Genomic DNA, 21926 nt, shown 5'->3' on the forward strand with positions numbered 1-21926 from the left:
CACAATGCACCATTGTTAAAATAAAATGGTTTTGTGGTCTTAGCCTGTTAGGCTTGCAAAAATCCTTTGCATCTGACAAAGATTATTAAAATTGTGCGACCTTATAGACCTTTGATGATTGATAAATTGACACTACTCACTTGGTCCAACAATTCCGACTGGAATTCCGCTAATGAAGAGATAATATGTAAAAAGGCGATGACCGTCTTTATGAACACTGAAGAATTCGTTCGACCGTAAACGTGACTAGTAAGATAAGGTATGTTAAATTATTTTCTTGCAATCATATGCTGATCTTTTGACTGTTTGTGAATGTCTGTTGTAACGTAACTACTGTTTTAAATGGCTTTAGTTTCTTCAGTTTCATACGAGTGTTATGAGCATTCCATAGTGCTTGCAACTTCATAATAAACAGCCATATACTATTTGATTGTAGAGATTTGCAAAAGAAGCAACTTTGCTCACTTCTGTCTATAGAGGGCTTATATAATTATAGCAACTTTTCCCATTCTTATATATTTAAGACGTATATAACACCAACCAGCAAACACCAGTTTGCTAATACATATATGTATGTTAAAGATTTGTAGTGAAGACCTGCTTCAATGTCACGTAGAGAAGACAGACTCAGTAGTGGGTCAGGCAGTTCTAGGAGAAATGATGGTGGTAGACGATATGATGGTCATCGCCATCAGGAAATCGACCCTGAATATGATGCAAGAACATACACATCTTTGGACTCCCGTCATATGGCTCCTGTTCCTCAATCTGGTCTTCCTAGCTCCAAGCAGCAACGTCCTTCTTTAGTGAACTATGACTATGCCTCTGATGATTCTCCTAAGCTTTTGAATAGCGGCAGCAAGAAAAAGGAGAAAGACAAAAGACGCAGTCCCAGCTTATCCCCGGTGCTTTCCAAGAAAGAAAGAAAAGAAGCAAAAAAAAGTAAAAAGAAAAAGAAAGCTCGGTCTATATCTCGAGAGCGGGAAAATAGCAACAATAAGCGACCCAAATTGAAACGAGTCACTTCTCCACCTATGCATGCACAACCACACATGGAAGACGATATTCGAATTGTTTCTCCTACAAAGCGACGATTATCACCCCCGAGGCAGTATGCTTATGGCTCACCTCAACGAGAGCCACCTGCATCACCACCAAGGGCATATCAAGCAGTCAGTGGAAAAGGTCGTGATTATGGTTCGAGATTACAAAGAAGCAGAGATAGATCACCTTTGCATAGACACCCAAAATCTCCTACTAGTCCATTCGGGTAAGCATATAGGGCAACTAGAGCTGCTGTTTCAGCTTATTGACTCTCACAGAGTCGATCATTTTGTAAGTGGAATATTTATAGGAATACATGTATTCACTTTTATCCCTTTCTACACACCATTGGCAATTATGATTCAAACAGTTTAGAAAAAAGGTAAATCGTTCTTTTAAATGGATTGCTCCAAAACTTGAGTAATTATCAGACAAGCACTTTTTAATTGCTTGATGCAAAGCTCAAACATATAAAAATATTTATGCTACATGCATGTAGATTCGTTTAACATTTATTATTTTTTACCTAGCATAAGCTTGGTGTATAGGCTGCTTCATTCTGCTAATCATCAATGGAAAAAGCTTTTTTAATGTTGGTTAGTATCTGTGTTTTTACGCTCGTATAAAAATATTTCTTACATAGCCCAATGCTGCTGCATCCAACAGTAGAAGCTCATAACTACAATAAGGTCAATTGGTTAATGTTGACACTCGGCTCTATTTGACTGCTTCTACTGTTTAATAAGAATATTACTCTTCTGTTTACCGAGACTCCAAATCATTTTTTTCTTATGCTTCATATATATAGTGAAAAAATTAAGATCCTATTTTTATGTTGAAGTCTGTCAAACTGTAATTTTGTAAATCAGTTATGTTAACTAGTTATATAGAGACTTTCTGTGAAGATAAAATAGGTCAGAACATACGCTTAATTAAACCACTACACTGGAATATAAGACGTAAAAATGAAATTGAACAGCACTTTAATCAACTCAAAGATTACTTGCATTCCTCAGTTGTTCATATTATATTTCCTGTTTCCTCTGCTCATAACTCCATTGCTGGCCTTCTCATTTGAGTTTTTGGCTCTACATACACCATGCGCACCTGAATTATAAGAACCTTGTTTCTTTTTCTTGCCTTATGATGTCTGTTATGTATGTTATTGTTCTGTTATGTAGAAGAAAGTCCGTTGTTTGGAGAAAACCATCTTCACATGATAATAAATATAACTTTCTCCGGTAATACATCACCGTATGCAGCTTATTATTTCCGCTGTTAACATATTATTTGTTTGTTTTATTAACTGCCGAGCTAGTAAGAAATTAATAATTGGCTGCGCTGTGAATTTCTTATGGAAATTTATTTGTATATTGAATATTTAGGAAGTCAAGACGAGAAACTTGGCGGTCTCCACCAAGATCACGATCACCAATTCATCGAACCCAGTCTAGATCAAGGTCGAGGGATCGTGGAATTGGTAGGTCTTATGGTAGTGGAGGGTCAAGAAACATGACAGGCTCCTCTTTACTGGCCGAACTTGTTAAGTCGAAAAAAGGCAGAGAAGTGGTGCTGAAGAAGGAACGAGAGGATAGTAGATCTGGTTAGTATTTCATCTGAAAACAAAAAACCAAGTTTTATAAAGCTTTCTCGGTTTTCATAGACATGTGTACAATGTCTTCGAAAGATTTATGACTCCCATGAAGATATTTTCTAATCTTGAAAACAGGGATTGCTGTGCATTAGTCAGAGTGGGAGGCCTTTAATGAAATGAACTCAAATTTAACAGGATTAGCTTAGATTCAAACAGTTATTAGCAATTGAAATAGAATAGACCAGAAATGTTAAACTTGTTGATAGTCCAGCGGTTCACTTCCAACAGATGGACCAATTTGGAACCTCTTTACATTTGAACCTTGACATGTGAGGTTGATAAATTATCTTTTGTTTAGCTTGTCATGGAGCTCAAAAAACAGCAATAAATGATCAAGTAATAACAGGTAGTATTAAAATAAATGCTTTTAAAAGCTATGCTCGTAACTAAAAACTAAAATTATATGTAAAACTGAATTGAAAATAGTAATTGGTAATGTTTTTATGGTTACTTTACCTTAGAGACATGAACAGAAGTGTAGACATGGTGTTAGTAATGCGTAGGTTTTGTGGTAAAGTAAGTCAGAGAAGTGTGTGGTCTTAACTTACACTAGATATAATTAAAGCTACCTTATTTTAAATAGTTTAAATTTCTGCCCATCTTTTAAAATTATGACCATTTGGAGAAATTTTGCATGTAGTAATTTGGGAATTACTTTGTATGTTGAGATGCATATTTCCTGGAACTTTATTAAATGTAAAAGTTTAAATAAGACTCGGTCGGTTGTAAATTGAGATTTGACTGTATATCGAATGTCCTCTATCATTATGTTTATTGATAACTAGATGAATGCCTGGCGTTCCCGAGTAATAAAAAAAGTCTTTGCACAGAAAATTTATTTTTATATAACATATAACAACAGTTATCATTCAAACTTCATATCACGAAAAAAGTTTTGTACAGTTCAAATTAAGAGAAAAATAAAACAATTGTAAAAGTTTTCAAACAACTGTATTTTTTGAAGGAAAGATTGTTTTATTGAAATAAATTGAGAGAAAAATTGAACAACTGTAAAGATGTCTCAATATTAATGTTAAATAGTTAGCAAGTAATGGCTAAATAAAGTATGTTTTGTTACAATTACAATGAAAAATGATTCGGTATACAGTTATATAATTTTAATTCGTTTCAATGTCGGCTTCGTAAGGCGAAAATATCGTATAGAGTCGTATAGAAACCCATAGTAGTTATCTAATGCAAACACCCCCTGGTAAAAATCATCAAGATTTTATATATGTACTGTACATATTAAAAATTAGTAACAAAACGATATGTTTTGTAACTATAGTAACCTTCGTAACTATAGTTACCCACAGTAACTTTAGTGCATTTTGTGGTTATGATCTGCAAGACAATATAGCATTACAATGTGCTACTTGCAGTACGTACTGTGGGGAGTTCTTACCTTTGAAACAGATAACATAAATGTTGAGTTTAACTTGAATGAATTTTACTTTACTAAACACATGCTTAAGCTAAGTTTTAATATGTAGCCTAATTTACCAAACTTCAACTTTGTCATAGGCTAAAATTTCATCACTTGGCTGTTTTCAGTATTATTTTTACTATAACTTATAACGAATAACGCTGAACTGAGATAGCGGGCATCGTATATCTCATTCAGGCATTGTGGGAGGGATTTCGACGAATAGCATATCGGCCCTTTCGCCGTAATCAGTACACCGACTGCCAAATTTTAATTTCAAGAGAATTTTTTGTTGATATCGTTGATGGCGGAAACAAATTGCCCTAGTATAGCGAAGACGGAAAAGCGTCATGTTTCATGGAGTGAGGCGAAAGAAATCTTGTAACTCGTGGGTGGATAGTGTTTATTAATAATTTAGAGTGTGCAATCGCAAAAATGATATACAGTATATGGTGAGGGCGATGGGTGTGAAAAGAACGACTTGGCCTTGTGGTTACCCACGCTCATTAGCAGACTTATAATTTGAATGTCCGGAGTTCTAGTTCAGTATGAAGGTGATGTTTTCGTTGCTAAAACTTTATCGCTATAGCTGGACAGACGGACAACAAATTTTTAGATTTATATTTATAGATTGATTTCTTATGACAGCGTTTCACTTTTCATTAGTAGTGCTTTTAGGTGGATTTATGTTTAACTGAAGGACGTTGTTGAACCGTGGGCAGCACCGGCGGTTGCAGCTCTACAGCTAACTGTTGGAGTGTGGGCGGCTGACCAGATCAAGTACAGTCATACCTCGACATACGAGCTTAATGCGTTCTAGGACTGAGCTCCTATGTCAATTTGCTCCCATATTAAAGCAATATTTCAATATAAAATAACTAAATACAAATCCGGTGCCATACTCTGAAAAATACCTTAAATCCAGATATTACTATGAAAAAATGTGTTTTTAATTGTTGTGATCCACTACCTATGCTCACAAAGTAACCAATACCTATTTATTGGTTATGCAATGTTATGCAATAAAATATAGCATATGTGATCTTACTTATTTCTAATTTTGTTTTTACTTTTTTATCTTCCGGTTTTGTCATTTTTTACCTTGCTTTCACTATTACGTTTCACCGGTTCTTTTAAAACTTTTTAAAACTGATCTGACAACAAAGACAGAGCTGCTGTTCTCGAAAGCGACCTCTTGTTTACTCGGTCACATAGTAGTCGCATCGAGAGCTGTCACGCATGCTTGTATCTCAAATTTGTCTCCTATCTCAAGGCAGAAACTTGCTCGAAATTTTGCTCGTCTCTCAAATTTCTCGTATGTTGGGGCACCCGTTTGTCGAGGTATGACTGTGTATGGTGTAAAACAAAATTGTTCAAAAATTCTAAAAATATTTGGGGTCATGCCATCATCAGTTGCACTAATTTTTTTTCTAAAAAAGCTGCTCTCACACCTACAAAGACATTTGGGACTTCTTAGCTCAACCCAGCCTAGTCTTATGTACTAAACAGTGTTACTTTCCTTTCAGTGTTTCATCTTTCATACTTATTTTTAATAAATTCACTATATAGTCCCACCTCTGCCTACACCTCAATGCTTGCCGGATCTCATGCCATCTCTAAGAGACCTGTTTGGCATATGTCTGTCACCAGCCACTCTACTTTCCCTACCCTTTATCTCGAGCTCTAACAACCCTTTTCACTGCATCACCCACTCCATTCCCTCTACCATTTGATAGCCACCAGCCCGCACAAGAATTAACCCTGTTTGATATGCTTGTAGATGGTAGCACACACTTTATGCAGATGTAGCAAAAGGCATGTGAGTATACAAGTTGAATTGCTTACCACATACAACTTGTATCTCAGGTACGCCTAGCAAGCGAAAAAGCCGGAATGATGGAAAGTTGGACAATATAGTTATTAGAGTGGACAATGATAAAGCGTGTAGCACACCACCAAGACCGCCTCCGTCGGAAAACAAGCTGTCCGTTCAGCCCATTCCGCCACAGAAAATTCCTCTCCCTTCTCAACCTCCCAATGAACCAAAGCCCGCTAAAAGTTCCAGGTTAGTTTATTAGCTCAGTTCATAACTGACTATTACCTGCGGAGCACCTATTCATGTCCTACTACTCTGAGTGGTGAGGATTGTGTTTATGCTATGTGAACACTGTCGTTGTTATAAAGCATGCTGAGAAAAGGGTGTATTAACTAATATATCAGTAGATAAAACAATTGGGAAAATCTCACATAACCCAAGCCACTCTTAAATTTTATGTAAACTGTACATATATAATGGCAAAACTATTCTTCCCATAAGTGTGCGACTATGGGTTGGCATGTTGTGGATCGTTTTCTGTTGCAAAAAGTTCTGTCCGCCGTTTCTGATTTTTTTCAGATGTTGGACATTCATTTTTGTTATTATTATGATCAACCAAAGTGGTTTGCCGTGTCAATAGAGCTACCTGACAATCTGAAGAAATAAACTGAAAAACGCATGCGATTTTTTTCAAGGATGATTAGGATCATTTTCCATCTCATGTCGTACGCTCAGTAGGTAGTTGTAGGTGCATATTGAGCCAGTCTATGAAAAAAATACCATTGACCAAAATTAGACATGTTAAACGATTGGTAAAAAAGCAGCTGTGGACTCACTTCACGCCGGTTGGAATTGTAATGATACAAACTGTTGTCCTACAATTTAAAAACTTGATCCTGTGATCCATAAGACTGTGATCCATAAGACTGTGATCCATAAGACTGTGATCCATAAGACTGTGATCCATAAGACTGTGATCCATAAGACTGTGATCCATAAGACTGTGATCCATAAGACTGTGATCCATAAGACTGTGATCCATAAGACTGTGATCCATAAGACTGTGATCCATAAGACTGTGATCCATAAGACTGTGATCCATAAGACTGTGATCCATAAGCTGTCAAAAGACTGCATAGTAAAAAAATGTGATGATTAGAAACTTCAGGAAGCGAAATGTTTTTTATAAACTGTTAATAATAAGATAAGTTGAAGAACAAAATATGTAGCTGCACGTGCATTTATAGAGTTTTACAACCTACCTTCTGTGCTCATCAATACTTGGTATTAAGACATTACGGAGCTGCTTACAAACAGTTTATTTTGTGACATGACCAACTTACTATTATACTGTTGATCAAGATCAATCTTTTTAGATTGAGTTAATTTCAATTATGGACAGCAGCTACCTGTCTGAAATCCTTCCTTGGGAGGTTGTGTGTGAGCTCATCGTTTGTGTGAATGTGACAGGCTGTTGCAGTAGGGATGTCATGGTTGCTTCACAGCATCACTCACACTTTCATCTTGTTTTCCATCTCTTCCTTGGTCCATTCCTGTCTTGTTCTTTATCTCCTTTTTTAATTGTTTCCTTTTTTTCTTGTTTATTCTGTCTTTTATTTATACTTTGGTCATCACCAGCTGAGGCTGAATATTCTTTAGTCAGTCTCTATCACGACGTTGTTAACATTACATTATAGGCGCGGTTTTACCAGTGGAGCCCCAGATTCTCATAAAAACCGGGAGAATAGCGTCACTCGCAGTTTGGTGTATGTATGAGTCATTACATGTAGTAATGTAGTATGTAGTCATTACATTTTGTTGCGGCAGTTTGTCTTTTGGTTCTTTGCATTTCTGTGTTGTTGTCGCTTCCGCTTCAGAACCGCTTATGTAACCACCTTCGCACATGCTTCGAGCATGGAAACTGGGATTATTATAATAATAATATAATAATTGATTCACAATATCAATTGGAAAGAGAAACTTTTATTTAATGAGTGTTCTATTTAGATCATGTTTGATAACAAGTTTTTAAAGCTGAAGGAACAATTACAAAACGTATGGTTATGCAGTAAGTTTTTACTTTGTTTGAAGTTGTCCTATCTTTAATATTTTGGCTGTTCTCAAATGAAAATGGTGTGCCTTCATTGCATTCTGTTACAATGATCAAAATTTGCATAAAGTTTTTTAATCATTGTTTATTATCTTAGGTTGAACAATACTATTTTTCATCAATATTTTGCCAGTATTGTGGTAATTTTCAAGATGTTTCTTAAAATTATCCTTCCTACATGGCATTCTGACAAGATTTCAAAACTTTAGTAACTATGAGCTTCAAGTCGCTAAAAACATGCTACCAAACATAGAGTAGCTTGAAAACCCAGTTTTGTCTTTGTTACACCCTCAATAATACAAAAGGTTGGCATTACATTTTCTTGCTCTCTTGATCACCTAGTAGTCTCATTATATTTCTAACTCTGTCTCATTATGGAGTGATGGTAGTGTTGCTTGTTCTTATCAAGCGCATTGAGATTACTGTGATGACAGACTTACAGTTGTTAAACAGTGCAACAAAATAAGTGGGTTCACCATCTAATGACTTAATTTATTTTAGATTTTTAGTAGAAACTAGGCTGTAACATAGTTTGACTTGTTCGATGTGGTCAGTGGAGCTCTCTCTCTTTCTCCCCCTCCCCCCTCTCCCTTCCCCCCCCTCTCCCTTCTCCTCCCTCTCTCTCTCTCTCTCTCCCAATGTTTCCAGTCATGTTTTGTCATTTAGGCAGGCACTTGAATGTTTGATTCAAGGAATATGAAAATCATCATTTAGTCAACATACATCTAATGTCATTTTCAGACTGCCAGTTTAGGAAAGTACTTTTTCCTGCTTGTTAGCCCTTACTGCTTTTGAGGTAATCACTTTTTGTCAGGTCAATATACACATTGCTGGCTTGTACTGCGGCTTTAATTTTTCCTGCAAAAATGTGTCTTTGATCTGAATTTTATTTCGTTTAGTTTCTTAGCGCTGCAATTTTGTAGCAAAGGAATTCGGGATCTTCCGCTTCCACCAACCAGCAATGATGATCTGCTTCTTGACGAACCAGAGTCCTCTGTAGACTCGATGACCCTCTCAGCCCACACGATGAAAAAGAGACCAAAAATTCTGGCAAGGTGTGGCGTGCTGGAAAAGAACAAGCATTCATGGGGTATGCTTCTTTTTGTCAGTTTTTCTCGCCGCACTAGCTAATGGACTATTATTAATATACTTTAGCCTTGCCATGTGCTGGCTCATGAGTTATGGAAGGTATCCATATTTTCATCATTTGCATATAATTCATTGAAGAGATTTTCAAGAAGGTGATTGCAAGGTTTGTGCTACCACAGGTGAGCGATGTGTCACTGACTATACAGTCGTGTCTCAGATAGGTGAGGGAACTTATGGCCAGGTCTACAAAGCCAGACGCAAGTCAAACGGTAAAAGAAATTACTTATATCTACATATAATTTATTTGCGCTTGTAAATAGCAGTTATTTTTGGAGTGTTTTTTCTCACAAAACCTTTAGATATACCTAAATTTTTTACAAATGATCTTCAGATATTGCATTAATGCAGGTTAAACGACCTTTGAGTAAAAATTATAGGTTAAAATATGTTCTTTTAGTTCACAAAATCTTGAGTAGAATCATATTCAAACCAAATCTTGCATTATTGAAGCTTTTGCACAGATTTTTATATGAGGTATTTTTGAGAACATTTTTAATAATTCATAAACCTAGGTTTAGTGATACTCTCTGATTCGTTTTTACAGATGTTATAGCCTGACAATTCTAATTCTTAAGATGCGAATAGATCGGCATGTAAAGAAATGTTTTGCGATCAAAAGCTTCACTTTATTGGCCAGTTTACGAACTGGTAATTTTATGGTAGATTTGTCATTTACAGAAATTTTTTCTTAGTTGACTTTGAAGTTGTCGTTACACAAATCAATAACATTAATTATACATTTGTTATTCAAAAGCTCAACTAATCAAACAAATGCTGAGTTGCTGCGTCATTCTGTTGCAATTGCTTGACAATTATGATGTAGTGGGTTGAGTAAAATCCCTATGACTTGAGTTTCGACTTGATCAGTTGACTGTACACTCGCCGTGTACAATATTCGTGCTTCGTAAAGCCTTACTGCTTCATCGATTGCAATCTTTTTGTAATTCCAAGATGGATGTCTAGAGGTTTCATATTACCATTAACATGTACTGTATGGATTCTACTGATTTAATGTAAGTGTTCATGAGAGGTGTGAGGATAAATGGAGCATTCTAAAGGCTATCTACTGTGTTGTTAGACCCAGTTGAATATATTTTTATACACCTGAGTGTGTGCTTTACGTTTTGATAGTAAGCTTCATGGTTGCTGGTCTAATACTCAGGGTTCAATGGCTGATGGTCTAATTAATGGCTGTTGGTCTAATGGCTGTTGGTCTAATGATCTAGGTTTAATGCTATTTATTGACAGCAATGCTGTCGAATCTCAACCAAGAGCCATGTGTTCGTGGAATAAACTCATCAAAGCAATAAATACATTGATTTTTAACTCTTCAGAGTTGAAATTAATTTTTACTAGAATTCAGAAGTCGATATGGCCATATATAATCTTTTATAACTGGCGAAGTAATCGATATTTCTTAAAACTGAAAATCGCATCTTATTCAGTAAACGATTTGCGTTGTAATGATAGATAAAATAGTTAACTTTACTAAAGTCCTCCATTCCATAAAAGTAACAAGCAATGGTTTAGAGCAATTTCAAAATCGCCCCTAAAATGCAGGAGATTGATTATTGGCTATAAGAACAAAAATAATTTTGCACCTGTTTTGTGACATATCATGTTATGTTAGTCATGTCCATCATAGTGAGCACTGAAACCCTGTCACCATATTGGCTCTGTTATTTTGCACTACAATTGCTAGGATTGTTGAAGTTGTGTGATCGATGCTCTTTTGTATTCCTTGAAGCTCAGAATAAAAAGGTTCTTTGAAAGTTTGTATAATATAAATGCGTTGACTTTGGTTATTTGTAAGTTATTTCTTAAAAAGTCAGTTTTGGACCTAATACATACTAAGAAACTTCTGAGACCAATGTTTGTCAAAAAACATAAGATAAAGGTAATTATCAGTTAAAATCGGTTGATCATAAACTGGGCTAAACCCCTTTTCATTGGTTAAAGCAAAGTCAGAAACTTGTGGAGCTTTCACATGGCAAAATTCATGCTGATGAAAAGCACTCGTTTCACAGCAATAAGAAAAATTAAACTGGATACTTGGCTCCGGCAATTTTGCTTTCGTTTTATAATACTGATTTTGGAAAAGCATAGAACCAATCAATTTGGCGATGTAGGATTTTCAATCAGTTGTGTCTTACAGCGAATTTTGTGGAGACGACAGTTAAAAAATTATTTAGTTACTGTTAGTAATTACCATGCAATAAGCAAATGAACTGCGCAGTGTCAGAGTGCCGCTCCCCTTCTGACCGACCGCTCCCCGCCTTTCTGACTTTGAAGAATTAATTGCGTTAGTGACTGCTTTGTTTACTCTTGTGATGCTTATTTGCAGATGAACTGGTGGCACTGAAAAAGGTTCGACTAAAAAATGAGAAAGAAGGTTTTCCCATCACCGCTGTTCGAGAAATAAAGATATTACGCCAACTAGACCATGCAAATATTGTAAATCTGATGGAGGTTGTAACCGATAAACAGGAGGCAAAGGATTTTCAGGATGACAAAGGTAACTCAAGCTCTAGTTCTTGTTTTGTGTTAGCCTTTTTTTTACCCTTGGTTGTTTGACAATCAAATGTTTTATTCTTCTGTTAGATTTGAAGCTTCAAATGTACGACGTTGTAGCACGCAAATGTTTCACCTATCTGCAATTCTGCTCTAAATGGCATATATCGAGTTGTGTTGAAATTTCTCAACTCTACTCATTGATTTGTCCTTTCATTCTCGGCAAGCTCTCAGTTATTGTCTCACACATAATGATGCGCATAACTTATCAAAAGGGTGAGTGCGTTATATGAGGTAATCATTATTTATTTCAGGTGCATTCTACTTGGTGTTTGAATACATGGACCATGATTTGCTCGGCTTACTAGAATCGGGAATGGTTACTTTTCATCTGGAGCACATTGCTAGTTTCACGAAACAACTTCTCGACGGTTTAAATTACACTCATAAGAAGGAGTTTCTGCACAGAGATATAAAATGCTCAAACATACTCGTCAATAATAGGTTTGTCATAGTGCTTTCTAAAATCTCTTATTCTCCCTTTTTTTAATTGCTCGGGAACTATCTTTTATTTAGTTTTTAGCTGGGATATTCGCTTTTTGTAACAGGTTTGTGGGAATATAATTATGGTGGATATTGCATATAATCATGCATTGTCACGGTGCTGCTGATGCAAATGTGACGAGCATTTCACCTCCCTGTCATGTCATAGTATGAGCATCAACCCCTCTGTTTATGTTGGTCACTAATTAGAAACAGTGAGATGAAGTGTAAATAAACCGAGCTGTTTGCTCTGCTTATTTACATCAAGTATGGCAAGCTTGGATCCAATTTACGACTGAGCGTGGCTGCTGCATTGCAGGGGCCAAATAAAGCTAGCAGACTTTGGTCTAGCTCGGCTATATGACTCAGATGACAAGGATCGGCCATACACCAATAATGTCATCACACTTTGGTATCGACCTCCTGAACTACTGATGGGAGAGGAAAGATACGGCCCTTCGGTAGACATCTGGAGTGTCGGGTATGCTCTATTGTCTATAAGCTCTCTTATACATGGTGCTTTCAGCATGTCATATCCATATCATCTAGTCTTCGTTGTGTTGGTTCATCCGTTGTGTTCTCATCCCGATGTTGAACTTTTTGTCATCCACTTGTTGTGAATTATACTGAGCTGTTAGCTATGCATGTGGAATTTTTTCCAAAAGTGTAATTAAGATTGAATCCTTTATGCAATTGCGGATTGTTCTGTTTGTGTCTGTCATGGTCTAAAGCTGTAGCTGCATGGGTTATTGAATAGTAGAACGCTTTCTATCCCGCTTGGCTTATAGCCTATATCAAATTTGAAATTACAGCCCGTTTCACAGCAAGATAAGTTGTTTCACAGCTTAGTGTATCACAAGGAACTATAGATAAGACAACGGCTTACATACAGCAAGCATTATCAGTGTGAAGGGCGTTGTAACTTTGAATTCATTTGTACAATACAAACCTTGTAGAAACCGCAACTATAATTTTCAATGGACCAAACCACTGCTTCATTTGCAGCGTTTGCTAAAGAAAATAATATAAGTTTGCTCATCTAGTTGTAGAAGTCTCGAATAGCTTACAATATAAGGAACTATTAATACAGGAATTGTTGACATTCCTAAACGATTTTACATCTATAAAAAACTTCTGCCAAAATTGTGTTGTTGAATATGTATAAAAACAGCATAGAATCAAATAAATCATCAGTTTTTACTAGATTTTGATTCATTGATTAGACTCGCTAATCAATTATCTGTTGAAATTATAAACCCAAATCATTTATGTTGGGTCAGCTGTCAATAGCACTACCACAACTGTCTGTGTTGCTTGAACAGCTCATTGTCAGCAGTAAGGTAATTGTGATGATAAGTACTGCTAGCTTTATTTATATAACTGATTCCATAAAGTTATTTGACGCAAAATTTTCAAATAGATTTCTAAAATTCTCTGATCCATAAAGCAACATTAGCGTAACGATGCATTTTCGTGTTTCATATACAGTCAAACCTAGACGTCCAGCCGATCATCTCTATATACATTCAAACCTGGATAACTCGAACTTCACGGGACCGAGCGAATGTGTTCGAATTATCAGAGCGTCCAAGTTATCAGAGCACTGTCACAAGTCCATGTATTTACTTATTTATTAGTAGATACATGTACATATACAAACTATAATATTAATCAAAAGCACAAATGGCTTGTTTCAAATTAAATGCTTCTAATGTAAAGTTTGAAACGTTTTTATCAAAAAGTATAGAGATTTTTCTATCACTTGAGATTGGTTTGTTGTTTGAGGTGATGTTATTGCCAGGACGTTTTTTAGATTGACATTGGCAAAACTTGATCGTTGCTGAAATGCTCAAAGAAAAGACATCTTTTTCTTTTGAGCGTTTTATCCACGATCAATTTTGCCGATTTTTCTTGAAGTTTATGCAAAGATTACCTCACTTTACTTCGCTTCCTAAGGGCGATCGCTAAGCGGATGTTTGGTATAAATCAAATTTCACCAAACCTTTAGAAAAGTCGTTGACAAAAATATTTTGCCGATGGTGGTAATAACGACGCTTATGAATTATGAAAAGTTGAGGTTTACTTCTATGGCTTGGAATAAAGTGATTTTCTAAAGCGATAACAACCGTTTCTGTAGCCGTTGGGCAAAAAACAGTTCGAGTTAACAGTGTTGAGTTCGAGTTATCTATAGCAATTTATCATTACGTGGGAACGGACCAAAGAACCCGTTCGAATTAACCATGTGTTCGAGCTATCCGTGGGTGAGTTATCCATGTTTGACTGTATGCTGTAAAACCTTTAATTGATCGTTACTTTTATTTGACCGCCACTATGGGAAAAGGGTTGGAAAATAGAGCGCCGTGGCGTTCAATTAGAGGTTTTACGGTAAATTAATTAATATTTAGTATAAAATTAGAACAAACATTTGTCTCGACTTACAAAGTAATTTCCTACATACAGCGTTTAAAATGTGTCAAAAACTAGTTCTAGAAGTAAGTTTTTATAAGTCGATAGAAATTACAAATAAAGCTTAAAAATACAAAAAGCTAGATGAATGCCCGACATTACGCAGGTGATTAAAAAGTGTTTTCACCGAAAATTTATTTTTAATCGACGTATGCAACATATATATATCAACATATACCATTCTAACTTTTAAATAAAGGTGTTTGCTTATTTCTGCATGTGCTATAAGTTGAATTAAGTTTATGTTATATACACATATTTATAGCATTTTGTCGAAGTCGAGGCATGTATTTTTCTTCTAGTAGTTCATGTGTGTTACTGAAGCGTGTGTATTTTAACCAATCGCCATTGAAGATTGGCAGATGTAATGACTATGTTTATAATTATTCCATAGTATGACAAGTAGTCCATGTGGTGTAGCGCATAGCACGCCTGTCTGAAGTACCAGGGTTTCCGAGTTCAATTACAGTGTGTAGCTTGTTTTTCATTCCTAAAACTTTATGGCTATAATTGGACATACGGACGACAAACAAATTTTGGGATTTATATAAATAATAGATATAGTAATATATATATAGTATATAATAATATATTCAAGCTATATTTTAAAGATATATTGTATATATATTATATTGTATAAGTTAGGTAAGTTACGTTGGGTATTACTGTCATTCACTTTACCATCGAGCCAACACATTGCCAAGCTTACATTTTCTTTCAATCACCTCTAAGGTAAATTACCGATGAAGGTAACCATCAAAAATCTACTTTTTGTAATTATTTTTTAATTGAACTTTCATATATGATTCAAGTTTTAGTATTAAGTTTTTTTACATAGTTTTATATATAACCTCGTTTAAATGCTACAAATATTTCTTCAGAACATTTATTGTTCTTGAGCAAAATAAAATGTGGTTAGTTATAAGACACTCTGCTCCACCATATCATGGTTTCAACAAACAAAACAAATATCGGCGTGAATTAACTCCATGTCAGTGTTTGACTGAATATATTATGAAAGTGCTGATGTCGCCATAAATAAAGCGCTTTGTGATATAAAGCTTTATTTAATTTTCTGAATGAAAACTAAATTCTATCAGCAATATATCTCTTTGTCATATGGCAATTATCAGTGTCAACATGAAGTTATACAGCTTCCAGTTCTAAAAATAACCTATGCCTTGAGATAATCACAAGTTTTGTATTGCTACATACAAACAAGTGTTGCAATCAAAAAGTTCTACACTATGCAATAGTACCTACTCTGCTTCTCTATTATTTCAATCATATTGCCTCAGTAACTCGATGGAAATGGATTAACTGGAAAAGCTCTATTCTTACTTTTTCAAAAACAACTATCCTTATAGTGACTAAAGCTGTTGCCAGCTGCAGTTTTATGCAAACAGAGTCGTCTCACCTTACTAAAAAAGAATATAACTTCACATCAGTAAGATTTATCATGATGTTGTAACCTTCATATACTCATTGTTTCAACTTTATTTTTTACATATAAAATTTGCATTTGAATAATTTGATCATATGTTTATTTTTTTAATTGTTTTTGGACTAAAACAAGATGTATTTCCTTCTCTTAATATCCTGTTGTTAAATTTCTTAGTTCGACGCATAGTTAGGTTGTGACAAATAGGTTATCAAATTATTTTGCAAGTTAGTCATAAAACCTTGTTCTATCAATAAGTCAGGCGAAAGTTGCTTAAAAATAGCATTAAAAATAAAAGCTCTTTTTAATACGTAATTTGAAAACGAATCATTAAAATGAAAGCGGTTTCTTTAACGGTTAAGATTAAAAATCTCTAAAACGGATTGATTTTCAAATGGAAAAGCAACCGAGTTTTTGAAATATGGAATTGACTAGTCGAGATAGGGTAGAAGTGACTCATGAAAATGCTGCTAGCACATGGCGATACTAGTAGCCTACCATACCACCAGTGATAATGCCTATGATGCTACATAATAGCATAATTTATTTGGCGTCTAAGAAGATAAGTTGTTTATATTATATTCATGAATATTTCATGATTCTGTAATTTGCTTCAAATTGTGTAACAGCGGTAATACAAATGTCAGTCACTTGAATAAATCAATTCAAGTTGCGTATTGCCAGACAGCATGCACACATTACAAGAGTGGTGACTCGAGGAGTTCGAAGTCTTGGCTCAAAAGAAGACGATTGCATATACATGTGAGGAGTATAGCCCGGTTCCCATATACGTAGCAAAGCACCGGCGGTAATATCGCGCAGCAAAACACTTGCGGTGCTCGGCGCAGTTTAATGTTCACATAAAAGCCACATCGTTAATAATATCGTAAACATAATTGCGTAATCAAATAAAATGTTCGCTCGCCATGCCGTTCTTATAATGGTGACCTTTACCCGTACAGTGCATTTCGGGAAGGTTTTGCCTGCGGCCGTTTGCGAAATTTGAACATGCGCAATCTCTTGCGTTGACCGCCGGCATCCACCGGCGGTGCACTGCGATCTGCGGCGTGTAAGTTCCCATTTTACTGCAATAGCTTGCGGTGCTGTCGCCGGTGCTTTGCGGCGTATATGGGAACCAGGCTTATAGTAGCTGTTGTGGACCTTTGTTCATTTTAACGGTGTTTCAGGTGCATCTTGGGAGAGTTTTTCACCAAGAAGGCCATATTTCCGGCAAATGAGGAAAAACAACAGCTAGAGCTGATATCAAGAATGTGTGGCTCTCCATCTCCTGCCAACTGGCCAGATGTTATTAAACTGCCCCTCTTCCACACAATGAAGCCCAAAAAAACATATCGCCGAAGGCTGCGTGACGACTTTGCACAGTAGGACATCTTCTCATTTATCTACTTGCTTGGGTATTCTAAAAGGGCAAGGATTTCTTCAAGTGAATCTAACTTTAATTTTCTTTTGTGTGCAGGCTGTCCCCGCCCGTCTTAGATCTCCTTGACGCAATGTTAGAATTGGACCCGTCCAAGCGCATCACTGCTGAGGATGCGCTGAAGAGTATCTGGTTGAGAAATGTGGACCCTGACAAGGTTACTCCTCCAGTGTAAGTACGGTGATGAAGAATCAACAAGAATTTCTTGGCGTTACATTATTTTCAATCCTATGTGGGGTTTGCCATTGATTAAAGTAATATTTTGATCTCTTATGCCTTTCAGCCTCCCAGATATCAGCTGCCACGAATTGTGGAGCAAAAAACGCAAGCGTGAAAAGCAGCAACAGGGCGCCTCGCAGTCAAAGCACGACACTTCAGGAGGCGGGGATGGCGCTAGCTCAGTCTCGAAACACATTTCTAGTAATTCTAGCGGTGGTGCGGAATCTGTTAAAGATATTTCTAGTCAAAAGGTATGTATGTATGTCTTAGCGCCTCACAGAATTATTTGCAAGAATTGCCACTTGGAGTGTTGTATACACCATCATCAGAGTATTATTACCCCATTCAGATTAAGGTTAACCCAGACTGGCTACTCGCTAGTAAATGTTTCTTGACCGGTAATATACTAGCTGATATTTGCAAGTTTTCTATAAATAAGATAACATTATTGGCATCTCAACATCATAACTTTCATGAAACGTCACAACTTAGCTGCAAAGATGTTTTTTTAATGAATAAAGAACAGCTATCAAAGCTTCAAAGGAAGAAATACCTAAAAAAGAGCGTTCTTGTGTCGGTTCACTATCGGATATATTGATTTTTTATATTGATTTTTTATGCGGACGTCTTTTTTGTCATAAAGGCTGTCCATGTTTACCTACTGTAATTGTAAGTTTTGGTTCTGAACAAAATTAGCAATTCTAAAAAGTGAGAGGCGCTGTGTTCAGTTTGACCTGCACCAGTTTTACACAGAATCTTCTATAGGAAGAGTCTAGATCAATGTTAAAACAAGTCTTGAGAAAGTGACTACATGCTACTGTATGCATACATATTAACTTAAATTTCACTCTGGCATGAATGGTGATGCAGTTATAATAATTTTCAACCGGTGTCCTGTGTGAACCAGGCTTCAAGCACAAGAATGGCTACCAAACTCCTTTCATAAATTGTTGTAGAGTGACAACAGGAGTGGTGAGGCAGTGACTGCAGATGTTCCTGTGATACCTGGTTTGGATATAAGCCAGACAACTACCTCTGCTTCTCAAACAAATAGCAAAAGGTCGAATGTCAGCGCACCTGCCTCTCCACCGACAAGTAAACGCCCTCCTCGCAACGCCTCTGCTATGTTCAGTCAACTGGATATTGAGACTCTCATCACTCCAGGTGGCAATTTTAGGCATTTCAGTTTGCTAGCACATTTATGTAGTGTCAGCGGTGCAGATTGATTGAATTCATTTTATTCAATAGTGTTTGGTCTGTGAGCATTGTGTCATAACATAGCTCTGCATTTTTTCGAGCCATGTCGTGACATTCATATTGTGAAATATGCAGTCCACACAAACATATTTGCTGTGTTGTAGGTAAACCCCCAACCATGGAGGAGCTTGCAGACAAGTTGAAAGTTCCCTTGGAGACCATAGACGATCAAACTCGTCAACTGCTTAGCAACTTGACAAAGCAGCTAGGGCTTGTTGCGAGGCAGTCGGGGCCCTTGAACAATTCAAGCATTCCACCTGAGCTCAGAGAGCCTAAGTCTGCTGTCATAGCTCCTCCAGAACTGCGTGAAGAACAGTCCATTTCTATCCCGTCTACATTGAATTCTCAGCAGAATGCAATTTCTTTGAATACTGCCACTGACATGCCTCGCAGGACAAGTGTCGATAGCTACGGTATAGCTTCTCATGGTGACAGTCCATTAGTTGGTAAGCCTCCCTCAGAGAAGCCTATTACATCAAATAAAAGGAGTGAAAACAGAGCCCACGTTGAACCCAATCGGTATGGTGTAGCGGACATGCCAAAAAATAAACTTTCTAATGTGACCTCACGCCCTGTTGTCGAATCTGAGTATTCGACGAGTTACCCTCCCCCTGAATTGGATGAGGCCCCTGTAACATTTGACTACAGTCATGGCAGGAGGCCAACTGATGCTGTGACTAGCGAAGCAATTCTAGCTTCGTTACAGACTGACACAAGTCCTACGGCAAGTAGGAGCAATGGTGAACAACCTAGACTTTCCACACATACAGGAATGCCTCTTAAGGAGAAAGTGCATGGACTTACTCACAGTATTAGAATGGAGATTGGCAGCAGGGCCACAGACTCTAATAGAGCTGGCAATGGGTTTTTACCACGACAGTTGCAGGGTGCTAGGCCTAACACGTTTGACAGCGCGACTTCTTCCAATCAGCCTCCACGACCTAATTTAAACCAGGCAGCTCCTGCAAGACCCTCGTCTCACCGTGCTGCTCTTACTCGTCCTGCTGCTCTTACTCGTCCTGCTCAGCAGAGAAAGTGGTGAGATGGAGCAGACTTACTATTTCTGAACGAATTGACTCATTGTAAATATTTGTGTACATTATAGAGAAATCATTGGCTGTTGCGAGTTGTATGTCAATCTTTTTCTGTACAAAGCCGTGTTGGCACATCATATATTTTTTCTCGATCATCTGGACTCTACATGCAAATGCGTGTTGACATCTGATCGGTTATAACGCTAAAATATAATCAATACTAAATTTACTGATTTTTAATACAATTGTTCAGTCATACATATTGCTGCAGAGTTCCATGTCAATAGGTGAAAAGCAAGTAGCCCCAAACCATCTATAACTTTCAAGAAACTAAAACAAAAACTAGTCCCATGAATGGAACCTACTACCGGCAATTGGGAAGCCTGGACAACCATAGCAGCCCATCCACGGTTTTAGACAACAGATAATGTGCAGAAACATGGTCTAGCGCCAGCTTTTAAACTAAAAAATAAAGTTCAAATATAGATGTAATTCATCAGTACATGATTTACAATGATATTTTCATTTATCAGCATGGATTGTTATTTGATATTCAAATTTTTTTTTGAAAACTTGGCATCCATGAGTAACTGGCACACTTTCACAAATGATATTAATGTATCACCACTAGTACTAAATTATTGTTAAGGCACAATCAGATGAACCAATTAGATTAAAAAACAGCCAATTTTTAATGTCTCATTTTTAAACTTGATTGAGTTAAAAACTTGGTGGTCATGCATACTAATAGCGAAGCGTAACATCAGCTATGCCTAATACTTTCAGACACAATATACATGGGCATAGGTTGGGTAAGAAGCATTAGCCTGTCAGGAGACCCCAATACAATCTTGATAAACATCATTATGTTTAAATTTAGTTCAAGCTAGATCAACTGAAATGAATTAACAGTGTGCCCATGATATCATAATACATGTATATATATACTCAGCAATTTACAGTAGACATGGTTGAGACCGAGTCCTAATACAACCTTTATGACTAGTAAGATTGATTCATATACATAATTGAAACTTGTGAGAAATGTAGTGTTTAGCATACTTTTATATGAATTTAGCTTTTTCCTCAAAGAAACAAAAATGACCATTATTATTATATTGACTAGTAGGCTTCGTGCACTGCGAGAGATCTTCATGAGTAATCAATATTGTCATAATTATATCAAATGGTGCGTGGTATTATAGTGGTACTGTGCTTGCCTTTCACTACGATGGCCTGGGTTTGATTCCCATGTGTGGAAATACTTTTTCCTAATGCTTTTAGCTTGACTTCAGACAGACACTGCTCTTATTATAGTAAATATAGGTGTGAGCTTATACGGCTAAGCAGACCATTGAGCCATGAGTGAGTGGGTTTAAATAAATTGCAGCTGACCTGGTAATACTGACAGTCTTCAGTTGTGCATAAAGAAGAAATTAGTTTCAGCTAGATGTGCATCGATCCAAGACTTTCAGTGTTTTGGCAAGTTAATTATAAGGCATTAGCACCTGTGAGCACTTACACTAATAGGTTCAACAGGTTTTCCATGTATCAATCCAATAAAATTGGACTTTAATGAATGTAGCTTATCTACTGGAGTCTCATATTCTTGGTAGCACATTTTGGAATGCAGCTTCACACACCTTGATGTGCCTGCAAAACCATTTCACATTAAATGTAAGGATGAGTAAACTATAGGAAAACTGGAAACTTGGAATTTTCTTAATTCGTTACCTATACTATAATAAAATGCGCACTATGGAAACTTGCAAACACACATACATGTAGAATGTTTAAAACTGATTGTTCGTCTGTAAT

General features: G+C 36.6%; 1 protein-coding gene across 2 annotated transcripts; it reads left to right on the forward strand.

Annotated features, from left to right (window-relative positions):
* The first annotated feature begins 10 nt into the window (after window positions 1-10).
* LOC137386804 (cyclin-dependent kinase 12-like) lies at window positions 11-20327 on the forward strand. Of its 2 annotated transcripts, XM_068072950.1 has the most exons (15): window positions 11-259; window positions 583-1270; window positions 2430-2647; window positions 5991-6189; window positions 7638-7706; window positions 8974-9140; window positions 9319-9408; window positions 11544-11714; window positions 12025-12214; window positions 12573-12734; window positions 17348-17542; window positions 17638-17769; window positions 17882-18068; window positions 18774-18981; window positions 19179-20327. In XM_068072950.1, exons 2-15 carry the CDS (start codon window positions 606-608, stop codon window positions 20114-20116), a joined length of 3591 nt encoding a protein of 1196 aa, XP_067929051.1. In that variant the 5' UTR covers window positions 11-259; window positions 583-605; the 3' UTR covers window positions 20117-20327. The 2 variants fall into 2 exon arrangements, with proteins under 2 accessions (XP_067929051.1, XP_067929052.1); XM_068072951.1 differs by lacking the exon at window positions 7638-7706.
* The last annotated feature ends 1599 nt before the right edge of the window (window positions 20328-21926 follow it).

This window comes from Watersipora subatra, chromosome 2 (genome assembly GCF_963576615.1).
Source record: "Watersipora subatra chromosome 2, tzWatSuba1.1, whole genome shotgun sequence".
NCBI classification, from domain to species: Eukaryota; Metazoa; Bryozoa; class Gymnolaemata; order Cheilostomatida; family Watersiporidae; genus Watersipora; species Watersipora subatra.